General features: G+C 39.9%; 2 protein-coding genes across 16 annotated transcripts in view; both read left to right on the plus strand.

The window, feature by feature from the left end:
- On the plus strand, positions 1997–7476 carry TEX12 (testis expressed 12). 2 transcript variants are annotated; one of them, XM_005667333.3, is made up of 5 exons: positions 1997–2125; positions 4108–4186; positions 5223–5334; positions 5427–5478; positions 6738–7476. In XM_005667333.3, exons 2-5 carry the CDS (start codon positions 4127–4129, stop codon positions 6880–6882), a joined length of 369 nt encoding a protein of 122 aa, XP_005667390.1. In that variant the 5' UTR covers positions 1997–2125; positions 4108–4126; the 3' UTR covers positions 6883–7476. The 2 variants fall into 2 exon arrangements, with proteins under 2 accessions (XP_005667390.1, XP_003357347.1); XM_003357299.3 differs by having other exon boundaries at positions 2080–2206.
- BCO2 (beta-carotene oxygenase 2) overlaps positions 2040–20873 on the plus strand; it is a 52356-nt gene continuing 33522 nt past the window's right edge. Inside the window, exons 1-3 of one of the 14 annotated variants that reach the window (XM_021062784.1) lie at positions 5264–5334; positions 5427–5478; positions 16079–16283. In XM_021062784.1, coding sequence (XP_020918443.1) covers positions 16093–16283 — 191 coding nt within the window. In that variant the 5' untranslated portion in view covers positions 5264–5334; positions 5427–5478; positions 16079–16092. Of the gene's footprint in view, positions 2126–2181; positions 2207–4107; positions 4187–5263; positions 5335–5426; positions 5479–9918; positions 10713–11799; positions 11993–16078; positions 16284–20873 lie in introns of those variants that run through there. The other 13 variants (XM_021062790.1, XM_005667334.3, XM_005667335.3 and 10 more) reach the window with 13 other exon arrangements.

Below are 20873 nucleotides of genomic sequence, written 5' to 3' on the forward strand. Positions count from 1 at the left end.
ATGGCCCATTACCAATTTGTCTCCAGCTGTAAAAACATACAGTGTATAATTCACCTGATTCTTACTTTTGGGACAGACATTTTTTTCCTTTGACAGAGAGCAACCCAAATGACTATGTCCTACTTACTTCATAGGGTTGTTTGTGTAAATGAGATGAGATGATGTCAGCCCTTGGAAAATTTTAAAGCACAGACAACTATAACCCACTACACCCTCATTTATTCTCACTTGTAGTTTATGCAATGAAGACAAGATTTTAAGCATAAAATGTCCATTGTGTTCTCTTAATTTGGTGTAAACTTTTATGTACTAGGCGGAGTCATTTTTCCTAGAAATATTTTAACAATTAGTCAATTATCTGTTTAGCTATCATACAACACGGAGCCTGGGAGAGGCATTAGATCAGTATTTCTCAAACTTTTGAATTTAATGGATTGTTAAGAATAATAACGACAGGAGTTCCCATTGTGGCGCAGTGGAAATGAATCTGACTAGTAACCATGAGGTTGTGGGATCCATCCCCACCCTCCCTCAGTGGATTAAGGATCTGGCATTGCCATGGGCTGTGGTGTAGGTCAAAAATGCAGCAGCTCAGATCCTGATTGCTGTGGCTGTGGCGTAGGCCGGCAGCTGTAGCTCTGATTTGCCCCATAGCCTGGGAACCTCCATATGCCATAAAAGAATAATAACAGTAATGATAGTGATGAAGAAGAGACAGACACTGAGTGGATAACTGTACACTTTACCAAGTAAGGGCATTAAAAACTAAAACGTTTAATATTTTTATTTCTTGAGAGAACACCTTAACACCCCAAAATTTAGGAAGGACACTGTACCTAAGAGACAGTCTTTTAAAGTGATGCAGGGAGTTCCCTGGTGGCCTAGTGGTTATGGACCCCAATTTATCACTCTGTGGCTCAGGTATGATTCCTTGCCCAGGAACTTCTGCATGCCTGTGAGACCATAAATAAATAAATAAATAAATAAATAAATAAATAAATGGAACACATTAGCTTTATACAAAACTCATTACCTTTTTCCTTACTTTTATCACAAACGGAAAATTTCAATAGATTGTCAGCAGTCCTTAGTGAATGGAATGTTCTATAGATGATCAGTAACTGCACCATAATCATCAAGTGTAGTTATTAAATGACTTATATTTCACAAGCATAGCACAACTGAAGTTAAACCAAGTACTTTTTTCTAAAAGTTTACTTGAAGAAGTTGGCTCTTTCAACAACAGCCTACAAATAAACATATACACACAATCCTTACAAGTCTTTTTAACAACTGCCATTTAAATAAACCCCAAAGGAAAAAACAATAATATGTATGTGTTAGTTTGCTAAGGTGTAAGATAACTGACCTGGAATGTCTGGGAAGTGTTATTGACCTTTGTTTTATGAGATGATATACTTTTTATTTTCTTCCACAACTAACTGGGCGTAAGTGCAGAATGCCTATCCTTGCCATTGTGGTCAAAGGCACCATATTAAAGCTCCCAATGAGGCTAAACTTTAAATATGTGAGTCATGCGTGTTACAAAATATGTTTTGAAAGCTGCCAATGATGTCGACTAAACTTACTGACACATCAAGAAGGATATGTTCGCTGTGATTCCAAAAGTTGAATTGCACCAAATATGAAGAGGTAAGAAACCAAGACTCTAGATCTACAAGTGTCTGGTCCGGCCAGGGGGGACTCAGGTTTAAACACTTCTTGCAACAAACAAACCATCTGGACCAGGCTGTATCTTTCACTTGGAAAGTGGTAGTGGGGTACTACCATCTTGTGCTTCTTTTCTGAGGTTCCAAGAGACCAGAACACACCCCGGCCTTCCTCTGGTAGTTCTTTCTTGGTCTTTCTTGAGAAACCAGTCTTAGATCAGATTTCCCCCTTCTTCCCCAGAAACTCAGTGGGAGGCTGGGAGAGAGTTTCCTTTACCGAGACGCCAAGCCGGGAGGCACATTGGGAGAAAGACCCCCTCCCCGTGGCAGCGGGGAGGCGACGTGTCACGTGACCTGCCGCGCTGCCCATCGGGAAAGCTGCTGCCTTGAGCCTGCGCACCCACGCTGGCCTCTTCCCGCGTTTTAGCTGACGAGGAAGGTGCCCCCACGGAACGGTAGGCCGGTCTTGGGGTGCGGCTCTGGGGCTGAGCGCCCATGGGAGTGTGCCTGGCTGTGAAGCAAGGTAGTGAGAGCAGGTGGGCGCTTCCTCCCAGGTCTCTGATGAGACCGAAAGGCTAGTGGGGAGGAGAGGGAGAGGGAGCCGGAGCGGGAAGTGAGGACCCAGGTAGGTGGGATGATCTGAGGGGCCCGAGGTAGCGTCAGGGGAAGAGAAGCCGAGGAGAAAACGATTGGACGAGGCCAAGAGCCCATACTTGGGGATGATTGCAAGGCCGGGTCTGCGGCCGTGCAGGTGCTTGTCGCAGGCCGAGGCCCAGCCCGTTGACCAGACCAGGATTCATCTGAGGACCGTAGCTATGACAGAAAAATTAAAACTTCTGTTTTCACAGAAGTTGAATTACCTCTGTTTTTACAGAAGTTGACTTACGTAATTAGGAAAGTTTTGATTTGATACATTAACGTTCTGTTACTTTGAGACAGGCAAGAAGAGGTGTAAAAAGAAAAGGGAAGAGAAAAAGGGGAAGAGAGTGTAGAACAGCTCTCATGTTGGCTTCTCTGAAATATTCTCCAACTTCCCAAGAGGGAGCACTAATGTGCGTGTGTAGAGTTTTCTACATATTACTACATATTCTATTCTAGTACTTACTTTTTATTTAATTAATTAATTAATTTATTTTTTTGTCTTTTTTTTTTTTTGCTATTTCTTTGGGCCGCTCCCGCGGCATATAGAGGTTCCCAGGCTAGGGGTCCAATCGGAGATGTAGCCACTGGCCTACGCCAGAGCCACAGCAACGCAGGATCCGAACCGCGTCTGCAACCTACACCACAGCTCTTGGCAACGCCGGATGGTTAACCCACTGAGCAAGGGCAGGGACCGAACCCGCAACCTCATGGTTCCTAGTCGGATTCGTTAACCACTGCGCCACGACGGGAACTCCCCTAGTACTTACTTTTTCAGCTGCACCTGCAGTATATGGAAGTTCCCAGGCCAGGAATCTAATCCTGGGCCACAGCTGTGACTTACATGCTGCAGCTTTGGCAATGTCAGATCCCTTAGCTCACTGCGCTGGGCCAGGACAGAGTCTCCACAGAGACACGTAAGATCATTAACCCACTGTGCCACAGTTAAAACTCCCAAAAGTCTCTTTTATTTTATTTAATTTATTTATTTTTGCCTTTTCTAGAGCTGCTCCCCAGGCATATGGAGATTCCCAGGCTAGGGGTCTAATCGGAGATGTAGACACCAGCCTAGGTCAGAGCCACAGCAACATGGGATCCGAGCAGCCTCTGCGACCTGCACCACAGCCCATAGCAACGCGGGATCCTTAACCCACTGAGCAAGGCCAGAGATCGAACTCGCAACCTTGTGGTTCCTAGTCGGATTCGTTAACCACTGAGCCACGATGGGAACTCCCAGAAGTCTCTTTTAGACTAGAAGAGATCTTGGTTCCAGTCTGACCTAGTTTAACATGTTTGAATTTGGTCAATTGTCTCTGTCCCTGTTTTCACATCTGCAAAAGATGAGATTGAATTAGATGGACTGTTTCAACATTAAGCTTTTGTGAAGGCAGAACATTCTTAACTGAATCCTGAAACAAGGCAGACATGCCAAAGAGATTAGTTTGACTGTATATAGAGGGACTAGAAGGAAATCATGGGAAATGGTAGGCTGGCTGGCCCCAGGTGATGTAGGACTTTGGATTCTATACCATAGAATTTGAATTTATTCTGGAGCAGTGAATGATCAAGGGAAAGTTTTCTGAACTAGAAGAATGCAGTAATCAGAGTTTTGAAAGGTTGCCCAAACAGTAGTTGATAGTATGAAACACAGAAGGGAGAATTTGAGTAGTTTAGGTAAGTGACAAATAATGAGAGCCTAAACTAAGAGGGGTAGGAGGAATGGAAAGAAAGGGAAAGATTCAGGAGAGCTATAGCATGGAGTTTATATCTAAATTTGACACTGCTTTAAACTTTGCAGCTCTTTCCTCCAGAATATTATGGCAAGTAACCCTGTAAAACCTGATACTAGAAATTGCAAGAGACAGAGAGAGTTGGAGGTAATCTTTGTGCTTGTGGAGCCTTTTACTTTATATGCTTTTAATTTTATATACTCTTTTATATACTTCTCAAGTTTTTCACATTTAAAATAATTCTATTGATAAATGGAATTTAATGTTTTCATATTCCCAGAGCTGGAGTTGTCCCAGCAGGAACTATATTGTCTCCAACTGCCTTTTCACTAAATATAGGCCTCCAGGAAGCTATTGGGAGGTTTCTTTGTGGTAATTTGTGATCTGGAGACAGAAGTGGATTCATGCTTTTACGATACATAGGACTTTAAATAATTATTTTGGTATATAAGTAGGATATCTACTTTTTTTTTTTTTCTTTTTAGGGCTGTTCCTGTGGCATACAGAGGTTCCCAGGCTAGGGATCAAATTGGAGCTATAGCTGCCAGCCTATGCCATAACCACAGCAATGCCAGATCCGAGCTGCATCTGCCACATACACCACAGCTGACAGCAATGCTGGATCCTTAACCCACTGAGTGAGGCCAGGGATTGAACCTGCATCCTCATGGATGCTAGTCAGATTCATTTCCGCTGAGTCATGATGGGAACTCCTGTACTTGCTACTTATGAAAAAGTGCATGGTCCTGCCCATCTTCATTACTTCCCTGCCAATTGGTCTGTTTATGTTTGAGGCATTATTCGTTTCCTTAAAGATTATGTTATCTTGCAAAAATTTGCAAGCATTTGGCTAGTATCCAAATGAGTTTTACTGTTTTGTTAATATAAATATCTGCAGGCTCAAGATTCAGTAAACTTTTTTGTCAGGGGATTAATACCGTTTTCAAAATCTAATGTAAACCTACAATAAAATTTTTATGTGGAACAAAGGGCTTGTTGGGCCTAGAAACTTCCTTGGTAATAAAATTACAAATGACCGATTAGGACATGAGAGCATATAATTTCCAATATGTTTGCTTTTTTCTGAAAGATATTTTATTTGCTTTTTTTTTTTTTTTTGGCAATGTATATATCTTAAGGGTCTTGTTAGCTATTTACTATTTTCTTTACTTTCTTCTATTAGCCTCAAATGCCAGATAGTCCACAACTGTCCTCTCTTGGAAAATCAGATACTTCTTTCTCTGAAAGCTCTGGATTATTTTATAAGGATGAAGCCCTGGAGAAAGATTTGAATGGTGATATATAAAGTGCTTATATTTCTATACATTTATTTTTTAATATGGAAGGTTTATTATAGTTCATAACTTAGTGATTTTTTTTTGAACAGATATGAGCAAGGAAATTAATCTCATGTTGTCTACATATGCAAAGATCTTAAGGCAAGTACTTGTAGTATCTTCTCTTGAGTCTATCTTAGGCATAGAATTTTTCTTCTGGAAACCCAATAATGGGAAGTTTAAAGGGCTGCAAAACCTATCTAGTAATTATAACTGAAATTTTTTATTCTACATCAGTTTCTTGTAATAGATTAGCTGGTTATTTTCTTTGTCTTTCTTTTTATTTAAGTCTTTTTAAGGGCTGCACCCTCAGCATATGGAAGTTCCCAGGCTAAACGTCAAATCACAGCCTACATCACAGCTCTGCGGGATAGAAGACACATCTGCGACCTTATAAAACATAATAGGTGCAGCTTGAGGCAAAGCTGGATCCTTAACCCACTGAGCGAGGCTAGGGATCAAACCTGCATCCTCATGGGTAGTAGTCAGATTCTTAACTCACTGAGCCACAGCAGGGACTCCCATATTATGCACATTTTATTTACTTATTTACAATTTTTTTTTTCTCTCTTGGCTGCCCCATATATATGGAGTTCCCAGGCCAGGAATCAGACCTGAGCTGTATTTGGTGCCAGGCACAGGAATTGAACTTATGTCCCAGTGCTGCAGAGACGGCACTCATCCCTGTTGCGCCACAGTGGGAACTCCTAGCTGGTTATTATCAAAGACTAACTTTTCTACTAAACATCTTCTATCTTAATACTCTCAGAGCTAATATGAAGCTAAATATATTTTGTTCTCTAATGAAATGATAAAAAATTTAAAATTTAAAATTTAAAATTTTATGAAAAACTTCCAGAAAAATGCCATTTGGTGAAGTTAACCATAATAATAGAGTGATATTAAAGATAAAGTAAATATTTATATTTATGAAATATTTAAATATTATCAGTATATATTTGAAGGCTGAATTTAAATATTCTATTGGCCTGAGACTATTATGTTTTATAAGGTGTTTTTTTTTTAAACTACTCAGTAATCACTGTATTTGAATAATGGTTACTCAGTAATCACTGTATTTGAATAATAATAATGGCTGTTAAAATAATGTATATCATTTAACATTAGAATTGCAAAGTATAAGATACACATTCTGCTGTGCCAAGGTATAGATAGTGAAAAATATTTGTGGAACTAACTTAACTTCTACAGAGCAATGTTTGTAAATTAATGAGGTTTTCTGATATACAAAGCCATTTAAATGAAATAGCTAACAAATATACCTAATAAAGAATATCACTATGATAGTATCTTTAGATGTTATGACTATTTAGTTGAATGTAAATTTTTTTCCCCATTAGTGAGAGAGCAGCAGTAGATGCATCTTATATTGACGAGATAGACGGACTCTTCAAAGAAGCCAATACTATTGAAAACTTTCTGATACAGAAAAGAGAGCTCCTGAGACAGAGGTTTACAGTGATTGCAAACACACTGCACAGATAAAATTGTGTACTTAAAATAAGCTGAGAATTTAAGCTCATTATTGTTGTAATGAAAGAATGACATTTGTGCTCTGAATGCTCTCTGGTTCTTAAGAAAATGTGTACCTTAAATATACAGAAACTCTTTAAATTTCTTTTCTAGATTTTAAAGGGGCTTTAAGCTGGACACTAATATGAAGTATGTAGCTTTTTTTTTGAGAGTCAAATATTTAGTGTGTTTTAAAACGTGTACATTATTTAAATTATATGGATTCTTTTTTCCTTAAACTTCCTAACCTTTCTTAAATTTCTAAAATAAGACTCATTGAGTTAATTTGATAATATTTAACAATATTATACTTTTCTTTTTGAATATTTTTTTTAAATGGCAGATAGCTTTGGAGATAGTTATGTTTTTCGTGGTCAATATTGAAAAAAAGCCCCTAAAACCCCAAAGTAATTGGTCCAGTTTCTCAATATGTAGTTAAATTGTACTATTCCTATTTAGTATAACCACTTGATTATTTTCACTATTATTATTATTATACATCACTAATAAAAATTTGGTTTAAAATTATTGTCGTGTGGTAAAATAAAAACCAGAAATTACTAACTAGAACTTTATATGAGTTGGCTTTTTTTACACATCAACTATATCAATGGTGTAGTTAAGGAAATGTATTTAGAAGCCTTAGCAGCTGTGTGCTATGGAATAAAGATTAGTGGTCCAGAAGTAAAGAAGTTGGCTAAACAAGTCAATCTTGGTGAGTAATTTCAATCTTATAATAATTCAGGAATTGAATTCGGACTAGGAAATCTCAAATATTTATCTAGCTGAAAAAAGCCTCCCTTTGTTGGAAGGTACTGTTTTGATTTTATTGAAAACAATTTTTTTTGTCACATCTAAGGCATGTAGAAGTTCATGGGCCAAGGATGGAACTGTTGCCACAGTTGAGACCTGTGCCACAACTTCAGGAATACTGGTCCTTAATTTGCTGTGCCACATGAGAACTTTTAAAATATTACAAAATTATGTGTGATAACTGTATTGATCAGATTTTTGAAAATCACAGCACCCATTGTTCAGTCATCTAGATAATTCAATCTTTTACATGTATATTTTGCTGATATAGGCAATTAAAATTTGGATACGTTTACAGGCAGTACCGCAGGGAATTTGGTATTCCTCAGGTGGACAGCATGTTTCCCTTGCTGCCTTCTAAATGTTAAAATCTCATTTCATCAAATTAATTTTTTTTTTGTGTGTGTGCTTTTTAGGGCTGAACCTGTGGCATATAGAAGGTCCCAGGGTAGGGGTTGAATTGGAGCTGCAGTTGCTGGCCTATAACGCAGGTCATGGCAATGCCCTATCCTTAACCTACTGAACGAGGCCTGGGATTGGACCGAATCCTCATGGATACTAGTTGAATTCTTAACTCACCGAGTCATGATAGGAACTCCCATTTTTGAGTTCTTTTACTTTACAGAGTTCTTTAACGTTTAAATACGAAAATGATGCTGCTGGACCATTGTCATTAAGAAACATTCTTGAGGTATTTTTTCCCAAGCATTTGTTATTAATGTGAGAGATAAGGCAAACATTGTTTTAGAGTGGATTTCATATTATATTTGTTATGTCTTCATAGTGTTACCATTGTTTAGCATCTGGTTCTTCCCTGTGCAGGTTAAATTTGACCATTGCATTTGTTTGTATAAGAGTAGGTAACTGATTTTTAGTCTCAATGTGTTTACTGGTCGGAATAGCTACTTCCTATTGAAAAAGTTCCTGAAAATCAGAAGGCTTATTATTATTATTTTTAATCTAATTTGATGTCTTTGGTACCATCCATATAAATGAGAATAACTATCTCACAACTGGAAATATGCTGTTGGAGAAATATATTTGCCTGTTAATTTTACACTTTCTTTAATTTTAATGAATACAATTTTGTAAGTTTATAAATTATTTTTCTCTAATTACAAATCAAAATATATATTCAATCTCTGTATATCATGAACTGCTAGACACTGTGGGGAGTACAGAATAGTCTGAGATACTCTTTGTTCTCCCCTTTGACAATTTTAACCACTCCTTGCTTGAAATATACTTATGCGTCTTTTCTAGGAAGACATGATATGTTAATGTTAAAAGTATTTGGTAAAAGTATTTTCTAGGAAGACATGATATGTTAATGTTAAAAGTATTTGGTAAGGTATTTGGTAAGTATTTGGTTAATGTTAAAAGTATTTACCCTGGAGGCATATGGAGGTTCCCAGACAAAGGGTTGAATAGGAGCTGTAGCTGCTGGCCTACACCACGGCCACAGCAATGCGAGATCTGAGCCAAGTCTGCGACCCATACCACAGTTCATGGCAATGCTGAATCCTTAACCCACTGATCGAGGCCAGGGATTGAAACTGTGTCCTCATGGATGCTAGTTAGATTCGTTTCCTCTGAGCCATGATGGGAACTCTGCAGAGGTAGATTTTGAAATGGGCTTTTGAAAAGGAAAGAGGGAAGATATTTCAGGTGTGAAAAAGTTCCTTCAAGCCACAGAAGAACAAAAACACATGGTGAGTCATTTCACTGGGCTGACAATTCACAAAGAGGAGTAGTGTATCATCTAAACTGCTAGAGAGGAGTTCCCATCACGGCTTAGTGCTTAATGAATCCGACTAGGAACCATGAGGTTGCGGGTTCGATCCCTGGCCTTGCTCGATGGGTTAAGGATCCGGCGGTGTTGCCGTGAGCTGTGGTGTAGGTCACAGACACGACTCAGATCTGGCGTTGCTGTGGCTCTGGCACAGGCTGGCAGCTACAGCTCCGATTAGACCCTTAGCCTGGGAACCTCCACATGCCTCGGGTGCGCCCCTAGAAAAAGACCAAAAAAATAAATAAACTGCTAGAGAGCAGGACAGAATCTATTCTCAATTTGTGGTACTATTTGACACACTGGTGCTCAGAAATGTTTGTTAAATTAATAAAATTATGTATGGTTATTATTATTATTACTATTATTGTTATTATTTTTGGCCACCTCATGGCACCTGGAGTTCCTGGGCCAGGGATCAGATCTGAGCCGCAGCTATGGCCTAAGCCACAGCGGTGGCCATGCCAGATCCCCAACCCACTGTCCTGGGCCAGGGATCTAACCTGAGTCCTGGTGCTCCTGAGACGCCACCGATACTGTTGTGCCACAGTGGCAACTCCTGGTTACTAGTTTTTTAAGAGCATACCTCATAACGCTTTATTCATACTAGATTGTTAGAAAATGTTTTGCAAATTAAGTGAATAGAAAAGGAAAGAGGAAGTGCTAGAAAGCTAAAGAGGCAAGGATGAAAGGTTGAGGCCAGATTGTAGAGTCCTTTGTTAACAGATTAAATTTGGACTTTATTCTGTAAAGAAAGAGGAGGTCTGAGTCTTTCAGAAGAGAGGAGTGGCATAAAGAAATTGATCCCATGGATCAAATGACTTAACTGTAGTGTGAGGACCCATTTGAAAGAGGGAGGTCTAGAGAGGGAGACCACTATGGGTGATCCAAATTCAGTATTCCAAACAGCAACTTGCTATAGATAAGTTGTTGGGATTCTTGCCCTGGAAATTGAGACTAAGAGAGATTGCAGGTCGTTTGAAGCCCTACCCTTTAAGCCCCACCTCCCCTCTCCCTTCTGTCAGCGAGCCAGGGACAGTCCGGGAAGTGTTTCACTGCCAGTGTGAGGATTTGGGAATCACGGGATCTGCTGCTACTGAACTCACTACAAAAATGTTTTTTCAGATCTTTCTGCATTTTGTCAGCAATCTTTCTACCATTGCAGTCGGTTTCCTTTCTGTGATAGTATACCGGATCCCAGGTAGGGGATTCACCCCCTCCTCTTCCCCTTTCTCCTTTTCTTACCAGTCTGAACTTCTTTTCTGTGCCTCTTTCATGCAGTATTCAGAAGCCACTAGCATTCTAGGGGCTTCTGAAGTTTTTCCCGTCTGTGTGGGGTGGATATAAGCAACAACACTGCAGAGCTGGGAGTTAAAGAAGACTGAGTCAGGATTTGTTTACTTGTCATTAGGGAAACAGCCTTTCTCCGTCCAAGTACTTACCAGGCCTGACCCTGCTTAGCTTCCAAGAGCAGATGAAGTTGGGCATATTCAGGCTGGTATGGCTGTAGATGAAACCAGCTTTCTTTTTTTTTTGGTCTTTTGCCCTTTTCTAGGGCTGCTCCCGCGGCATATGGAGGTTCCCAGGCCAGGGGTCTAATCGGAGCTGTAGCCACCGGCCTGCGCCAGAGCCACAGCAATGCCAGATTCGAGCTGCAGCTGCGTCTGCAACCTACACCACAGCTCACGGCAACGCTGGATCCCTAACCCACTAAGCAAGGGCAGGGACTGAACCCGCAACCTCATGGTTCCTAGTCGGATTCGTTAACCACTGCGCCACGACGGGAACTCCCAGCTTTCTATTTGTGTATTTTATACAACATAAAGGGGTGGAATTCGGGGTTTAGGAGTTCTCTTGGATCTGTAATAGGAAGAATATTTACTTTTTAGAACTTCATCAATTGACATCACTGCTACAATGTTCTAATGTAAATATTTGGCTTTTCTATTTGCATTCTGGGAGACTATCCTAAAACCTCTGTTTATTGCTTCATAGGTTTCTGTTGTAGCTAGTAACTGTCACATGTTTTATTTCTTGAAATTGGTTGGTATAGAAATATTAGAAATCATACTGATATGTTCTAAACAGCTTTAAAATTATTTAATTCAATAATGTAGTGCTTTCAGTATGTAGGGCAATGCGTTAGGTGCTAGGGTGGGGACAAACACAAGATCCTGTAGTCAAGGAATACTGATAGTCAAGGTTATAACGTGTATTCATCTTTATCACACTAGATGGAATAAAATAAATGCTATAAGAGAACTAAAACAGATGCCATGTGATTTCAGGCTGAGGAGAATCAGTTATTGCTATATGAAGTGAGAACGTTGTGTTTATGAAGCAGGTGACATGGGCGCTGCATCTTGAAGGATGCATCACTTTAAGGAGAGAGAAATATCCTAGGTGAAGAAAAGTGTACAAGAGACTGGAGAGTGGCCCAGTGTGGCTAAAGGAAAAGGTATTAGAGTCAGAACTGGACAGGTAAGTTGATGTGAGACTGTATGGTGCCTTCCTCAATGCTTGGCCAAGTGGTTTAGAATTTACTTGGTAGACAGTGAGGTATCATAAGTAAAGGTTTTATGAAAGAATATATGATACAATCCGATCTGTGCTTAGGGAGATTAATTTAATATTAGTGCTTCCTAACATTTTTCACATTATAGTGCACATAGACTGTGATAATAGTTTTATCCACGGTAGAGTAAATTGGATGGCATCTGGAGCCCCAAGATCTGCTTAGAGCTAGACGTGATTGACATGAGGCTTCTGGCCATCTCAAAGACTAAGGAGATCAAGAGGATCATCCGTTATGAAGCTCTGGTGTAGATGACAGCTTCCCTATCTACTTTCAATTAAGAGGCTCTGATAATATATGTGTAAGAGGGTTGTGAGGGCCCAAATTAGGACAGAAGAAAGGAAGTTGCTACCAGGCAAGAGAATATGAAGCATCGGTGTTGAAAAGGACAGGTTCAGGATAGAAGAAAAATTGGTTGGGGGGAGCTTCCTTGGAGGGGTGGATTGGTAAAAAATGTTTACAAAGGATTTCCTCCAGATACCTTTGCAAACTTCTGAGCCCTAGTAATTTATAGAGGCTACCCTATATCATCCCCTTAGGATCTTCTCAGCCTTGTGTGCATATAGTCAGCAGAATATAACCACTTAGGGGACAGTGAAGAACACAAATTCAAGGTCAGCAGAACTTTGGAAGCTAAGTTATTTCGCAGGTGGGAAAATTGATTCGAAAGAGGAAAAATGAAAAATTCTCTTTTGACATATTTTGAGTCATCTGCAAGAAGCAATTGGTGAAGTTAAGGGACTAGATGAGATTACCAAGGGAGAGTGCTGAGATTAAAGAGTAAAGGTTCAAGGTCAAATTTTAGGAACACATTCATGAGGTGATAAGAAGAGGAATTAACATTAGGAAATTATGTGCTATTATATTTAATTATGATGATAAACATGAACAGGAAATTTTACCCTGTTTATTTCCATTACCCCCATTTTATTATTGAAAAATTTGAGGCTCAGAGTGATTCGTAACTTGCCCAAGGTTGTCAGCTAATTAGTGAAATTTTTTTTTTTTTTTTTGTCTTTTCGCTATTTCTTGGGCCGATCCCGCGGCACATGGAGGTTCCCAGGCTAGGGGTCCAATCGGAGCTGTAGCCACCAGCCTACACCAGAGCCACAGCAACGCAGGATCCGAGCCGTGTCTGCAACCTACACCACAGCTCACGGCAACGCCGGATCATTAACCCACTGAGCAAGGGCAGGGATCGAACCCACAACCTCATGGTGCCTAGTCGGATTCGTTAACCACTGTGCCATGACTGGAACTCCTAATTAGTGAAATTTGAGAACCCCTCTGGCAAATAGGGAGAAGGAAAGTTAGAAAAGTGCAATGTCTCAGAAGCCAAGAATAGAAAGGATTTTAAGGGGATATTTACCACAATATCAAGTACTATGGAAAATATGAAGGGTATGTAACAAACTGCCAACAGCATGCTGTGGAGTATATATAAACATGTAAATAACTATTCAAACAAATGCTGAATCAAGGTATTCAATTTAATTCTACTTAAGTAAGAGGAGTAAAATACCTAACCCCAAGGAATTTATTTTAATCTAGAAGGGAAAATAAGATAAATATGCATAATAATAATAAAAGTAGTAACAAATACTAGAGGATTTCCTCAAGTTTTCGAAGCATTCTGTCTCTCTCTCTCTCTTTTTTTTTTTTTTGTCTTTCTGTCTTTTCTAGGGCTGCGCCCATGGCACATGGAAGTTCCCAGGCTAGGGGTCTAATAAGAGCTTTAGCTGCCAGCCTACACCACGGCCACAGAAACGCCAGATCCCAGCCGTATCTGTGACCTACACCACAGCTCACGGCAACACCAGATCCTTAACCCATTGAGTGAGACCAGGGATCGAACCTACAACCTCATGGTTCCTAGTCAGATTTGTTAACCACTGAGCCATGACGGGAACTCCAAAGCATTCACCTTATACTTCTAATCTTGTAGTTCTCAAATTTTAGTATGCCTAAGAATACCTGCTTGCCCTACACCAGAGATTCTGATAGAGACAAAATAGGGACCTAATAGGTCCAGAGTAGGGTCCATGAATCTGCGCATTAGCAGTAATGCCAGGTATTTCTGTTACAAGAAACAATGCTCAAACAGAACACTGACTCCAGTATAAATGGTCTGTTTGTGTGTCTTGTTTCCTTGGCAGTGAGTTCCTTTACATCAGTTCTAATATTTTTTATTCCTCAGTGGTGCCTACTGCTTTGTTGAATGAATATATAATTCAAAGAAAGAAGGTATTATACCTCGTTGGATTGATCATTAAAAGCCACATGAATAGTAATAGCTAACATTTTTTGGGTATGCACTATATTCTAAAAAACTTTTCATAACCTAGCTCTTGTAGTCTTTATAGCCTTAGGAGCAATAAGTATTATTATCCCCATCTCAGTAGGAGGAAGTAGAAGAGGTTGTCTTATTCAAGGCTAATTCTGTGCAAATGGCAGGCCAAGACTTCAACTCAAGCATTCTAGAGCCAGTCAGAGCCTGGGCCCACACTCTTAAGTTTTACACTATGTTTCCTCTTAAAGGAAGTAGCATCTGAGATAGACTTTGAACAACAGATAAAATTTCCTTAGGGTTAGAGTAGTGGGATGGGCATCCGGTGTGAAAGTGAATTTTCTTTGGGAAATTAGGAAATAGTTGAGTTTGACTGGGTTGTTACTTATAGGAAAGTAGAAGGTCTCAAGTGCTCTAAACTGAATTTTTGAAAGATTTGAAAGAATATAATAGATATAATATAGTAAAACATTTTGCTAAAAGATTGCAGATCTCACTTCTTCAGAAAGTAGTGTCCCTATGTGTTAGTTTGCTTTTATAGTTAAGACTTTTATATCACTGTTATAGTTTTATGAAATAAAGCAAAAGGCAATATTTTATAGTATTTAATTAATTATATACTTATATATATTTCACTATCCCTCTGAGTTAGGCAATACTGCTTTGTGAACACTAAATATGAAGCAATAGGGACAATTTTCAGCTCTTATTATAAAATAATAATTTTGGAGTTCCTGTCATGGTGCAGTGGAAATGAATCCAACTAGGAACCATGAGGTTGCGGGTTCAATCCCTAGCCTCTCTCAGTGGGTTAAGGATCCAGTGTTGCCGTGAGCTGTGGTGTAGGTCAAAGATGCGGCTCAGATCTGGCATTGCTGTGGCTGTGGTGTAGGCCGGCAGCTATAGCTCCGATTAGACCCCTAGCCTGGGAACCTCCATATGCTGCGGGTGTGGCCCTAAAAGGACAAAAGCCAATAATAATAATAATTTTTGTGGCTTTTGAACTTCAAGTAATTTCAGACCAAGTATCACTACATAATTTAACTTATGACACCTTTTTCCTAGAACATGCCATATACATTCACAGGTATACCATTAAAATAGAAGAAATTAAAGTGTAGGTCCTAGGGAGTTCCCTGGTGGTGCAGTGGGTTAAGGATCCAGCCTTGTCACTGCTGTGGCTTGAGTCTTGGCTGTGGCCCAGGTTTGATCCCTGGCCCAGGAACTTCTGTATGCTGTAGGCGTGGCCCCCTAAATGAATAAATAAACAAATAGCAGATGCTATTAAACTCTCATAAATCACTATGAAATCTTTGGGATCATATTCTTGTGTATCTAAAGTACTGAGATCAGTGTAATTATAATATTGAATGGTGGGCATTTTCTGTTAGAATAGTGAGAAATAGCTATTAGCATGTTTGGGATGAAAAGACCAGCATCGTTCAACTACGAGAAATGATAATAGTGGTAATTAAAGTCTTGAGTCATTTCTTAGGCAGAGTTGTACTGTAAGAACACAAAAAGGATTGTTGTAGTTCAAAAATGGAGAGCCAAAGAGTTGAAGATCTGAGAATGAGGAAGGAGAGAAATTTGGAGATTCTTTGGTTTACATTTCCCTTGCCAGTAGATGAGGTTGCTGTCCATGGAGAAACAGGCATGTTTATAGAAGACTGGTAAAAATATGCTTTTGATTTCCTCTTCACAGTTTTGAAGAAGTACATGGAAAATGCTCATCAGAAAAAAGTGATCTTTGGCAAGCAGAAGAATCTCCCATGTATTGCCCCACTCCTAACCACGGTGGAGGAGACTCCGAAGATCATCTCCGCTCAAGTCCGGGGACACGTTCCTAAGTGGCTCAATGGCTATCTTCTTCGAATTGGGCCTGGGAAATTCGAGTTTGGGAAGGATAAGTAAGCGTTGATTTTGGAGAACAATTTGGATATCTTAGCATATGCTGGTTCTATGGAATGTGCATTAGTATCTGCTTCCTTTTCTGAGGCTAACATTGCCATGCAATCCCTTTGATTACAGATGAGGAAACTGTAGACTATAGAAAAAAACATGGAGACTTAATTCTGTTTTAAAAGTCCTGACTTTTCTGTTTTGCGGGATATATATATATATATATATATATATTTTTTTTTTGTCTTTTTGAGGGCCGCACCCTCGGCATATGGAGGTTCCCAGGCTAGGAGTCTAATTGGAGCTGTAGCCACTGGCCTACGCTACAGTCACAGACATGCTGGATCTGAGCTGCGTCTTTTACCTACACTACAGCTCACCACAACGCTGGATCCTTGACCTGCTGAGTGAGGCCAGGGATTGAACCTTTGACCTCATGGTTCCTAGTTGGATTCGTTTCCACTGTGCCAGGATGGGAACTCCAGAATATTGTAAATTTCAAGTCATCTGAAAGTTTATGCCAAAAGAGAAGTGTCAGGAACGATCTATATGACTTCCGAGCTCTATTTCATCACAAGTTCCTGAAGGAAGGGGGAGTGTCTTCACTCCCTTACCCACTACTCCCCAGACACAGTGGCTCTTTCAGTTCCTCAAACCAGGCATGTTTATTTTTGCCCAGGGTTATTATGGCATTGCTCACTCATCTCTTTTCCCAAGTCTGATTCTTGTCATTCGGATATCAGCTCAAATCTCACGTCCTCTGAACCTCCCCTGATCTCCCAAGCTAACAGTGGTACTCTTTATTATGTTACCTGTTTTATTCTCTGCACTATTGATAGCTAGTATATTTTTGTTTGTCTATTTATTTATTAGCTGTGTTCCCTCACTAGATGTTAGTTCCATGAGGGCAGGGACTTTTTCTTCACTCCATATCCCCAATATCTAAGATAGTGTCCTATACTTAAATAACACTTAATAAATGTATGTAAATAAGTGAAACAAATCCAGTAACTATCATTTCTTTGTCTACTAGAGGCATGAAATGATGTGAAGAAACCACTCTGGGGAGTTCCCTCATGGCTCAGTGGTTAATAAACCCGTCTGGTACCCATGAGGATGAGGGTTCGATCCCTGGCCTCACTCAGTGGGTTAAAGATCTGTCATTGCCATGAGCTGTGGTGTAGATCACAGATGTGGCTCAGATCCAAGTTGCTGTATCTCTGGTGTAGGCCGGTGGCTATAGCTCGGATTGGACCCCTAAGCCTGGGAACCTCCATATGCCATGGGTGTGGCCCTAAAAAAAATAGACAAAAAACAGAACAAAACAAAACAAAAAAAAGAAACTACTATTGTCAGGAAGAAATCTACTTTCCTTAAGCATTTAAAAATATTAGAAACTTTTTTTCATTCTGAATGTTTTAACCCGTATAAAACTTTTTGAAACATAGAGCAGAGTGTGGTCAAAGTATATGCCACATCCTCTGTTAGCACTTCGGTATATTATCCTGCTACTCTTTCCCTCATCTCTATAGATTTGTTTTAAATAATCACAATCATATTATACATAGAATTTTTTTTAGTGAGGTATAATTGACGTATAACATTATATTGGTTTCAGGTGTGCGACATAATGATTCAACATTTGTATATATTATGAAAGTATCATCACAATAAGTCTAGTTAATGTTTGTCACCATACATAGTTACAAAATTTTTTTCCTTATGATGAGGACTTTTAAGTTTTACTGTCTTAACAACTTTCAAATATGTAGTATGGTATTATTAATTCTAGTCATAATGCTGTACATTACAGCCCTTATTTTATAACTGGAAGTTTGTACCTTCTCGTCTCCTTCACCTCCTGCAACCACCAATCTGTATCTATGAACTTTCTTTTCTTTCTTCATTTTAAAGATTCTGCATATAAATGAGTTCATATATATGTCTTTTTCTGTCTGATTTATTTTACTTAGCATAATGTCCACAAGCTCTGTCCATGTTGGAAATGGCAAGATTTCTTTCTTTTTTATGGCTGAATAGTATTCCACTGTATATATACATACTGCATCTTCTTTAGCCTTTCCTCTGTCTATGGGCACTAAGATTGTTTCTGTATCCTGGCTGTGGTAAGTAATGCTGCAATAAACAGGGGGATGCATATATCTTTTCAAGTTAGTGTTTTCGATTTCTTCAAATAAATATCCAGAGATAGAATTGCTGGATCATATGGTAGTTCTATTTTTAATTTTTTTTTTATTTTTAATTTTTAAAAGAACCTCCATAAAGGTTTCCATAGTGGCTGTACTAATTTACATTTTCGCCAACAATGTGCAAGGGTTCTTTTTTCTCTTCTTATCCTTCCCAACGCTTTCTTTTCCTTTTTTTTTTTTTTTTTTTTTTTTTGGCCATGGCATGCAGCAACTTGATGTTCACAGACCAGGGATTGAATCTGGGCTGCAGGAGTGAAAGTGCTGAGCCCTACTAGGCCACCAGGGAACTCCCATTCTTTGTCTTCTTGGTAACAGTCATTCTAATAGATATAGGGTGGTATGTCATTGTGGTTTTGATTTGCATTTTCCTGATGATAAGTGGTGTTGAACATCTTTTCATGCATCTGTTGACCTGCAGGTCTTTTTGGGGAAAATGTCTATTCAGATATTCTGCCCATTTTAAAATCAGGTTGTTTGTTTTTTTGCTACTGAGTTGTGTGAGTTTTTTTTTTTTTTTTACATATTTTAGATATTAACTGAATTTTGTTGCCTTCATTTTAAGAAGTTTCAGCAATAAGCCTTTTTATCTATCTTCTTATAAAATCTGAATGACTGTTACCTTTTGAAAATTAACAAATTTTTAAAGTGTAGTTGATTTACAGTGTTGCGGCAATTGCTGCTGTACAGCAAAGTGACTAAGTGAAAGACTGTTACTTTTAATGGCTGGATGATATCCCAGGAACCATTGACCTTCTTAAAAACATATGGTAAAATACACACAACATAAAATTTACCACCTAAAATCTGCCAACTATTTTTGAGTGTACAGTTCAGTAGCATTAAGGACATTCACAATGATGTGCTATCATCACCACGATCCATCTACTTTTCTTTCTTTCTGTTTTGTTTTGTTTTGTTTTGTTTTGTTTTTCTTTTTTATGGCTGTACCTGTGGCATAAGGACGTTCCTGGCTAGGGGTCTAATCAGAGCTGCCTGCTGAGCATTTCTGGAGGAAGTCATATAACCTCACTGATAGATTCAATTACAAAATGATGATTCCCAGCCCCAGCTGAGTCCTTGGTGCTGCCAGATTTTTTTTTTTTTTTTTTTTTTTTTTTTAATCCCTCCCTCCCACTGCCAGGAGATCTCGGTCACTGTTCTTTCCAGCTTCGCACAAGGTCCCCTTCCTGAGGCCTCCTTCCCTCTCACTGTCCCTTTCGCTCTCCGCAGACACACCTGCCCACTTCATCATGAATGGAGGGGCACTTGGACCTGAGCCCCTGCAGCTGCCCTCTTCCCCACCTGCACGTTTCCCCGAAGAGGTGCCTCCTCCTGCCTCTCATGATCAGAGGAGGAAGCAGCCCTCTTCCCCTCTTCTGAAACCTCCTGCCTCTTTCGCTCCCCTCCCCTTGTGTCCGTTTCTCCTTCACGAACCGCTCACCTCAGCCTGCAGATGTCCTCACATCCTAAAAACCCGCATTCCCTCCACCTCCCTCTCCAGCTACACCCTCTCTCCTCCTCTCGCTGTTTCTGTTTACTTCCTGAGGTTCACTGCCATCTGACTTTTCATCCCCATCTTAGTTCTCAAGAGGGTCCCCAAAGCCGGTTCAGTGTTACATGAAATGGGCTTTCCAGTCCTCAGCCCGGCTTTCCTCAGCATTTGACCTTCTTGAGCACCTGCCTTAACACTCTCTGGTCTGTGGATTCCCACACAACACTTCCTCGGCTCCTCTTCTGTCCCTCTGATTGCATGTTCTAAAATAATTTTTTCTTGCTCACTTCACGTGTCCCTTTAATGTTGATGTGCGCTGGCCCCTTCCCTGAGTTTTCTGTCCTTTTCTGTCGTCGTATGTTTTCTTTGGTGTAGTAGAAATAATGCGTTCCTTGGAGGAAGATGGAGTGGGTTCAGATTCCATTTTTTCCACTTATTAGTGGTGTGATCTCGAGCAAGGCTTCCCATGTGAAAGATGGGGCTCAAGATGTTGATTTTAATGACTGGGTATGAGGCTTAAAGGAGATAATGCCCATAAAGGGCTTCATTCAGTGGCTGACAAGGATTGGCACTCAGTGCATTTTCACTCTCTTCTTTCCCTTCACTGCCCCCTCTCCTGACTCCCTTTCCTGCCAAATAACTTCCCTTTCTTTCTTTCCTTCCTTCCTTCCGCCTGCCTGCCTGTCTTTTTAGGGCTGCGCCCAAGGCATATGGAAGTTCTGAGGCTAGAAGTCAAATCGGAGGTGTAGCTGCCAGCCACAGCCACAGCAACTTGGGATCAGAGCTGCGTCTGCGAGCTACACCACAGCTCACGGCAATGCCGGATCCCTAACCCACTGATCGAGGCCTGGGATCAAACCTGCATCCTCATGGATACTAGTCGGCTTTGTTACCGC

Source organism: Sus scrofa, chromosome 9 (assembly GCF_000003025.6).
Source record: "Sus scrofa isolate TJ Tabasco breed Duroc chromosome 9, Sscrofa11.1, whole genome shotgun sequence".
Classification (NCBI taxonomy): Eukaryota; Metazoa; Chordata; class Mammalia; order Artiodactyla; family Suidae; genus Sus; species Sus scrofa.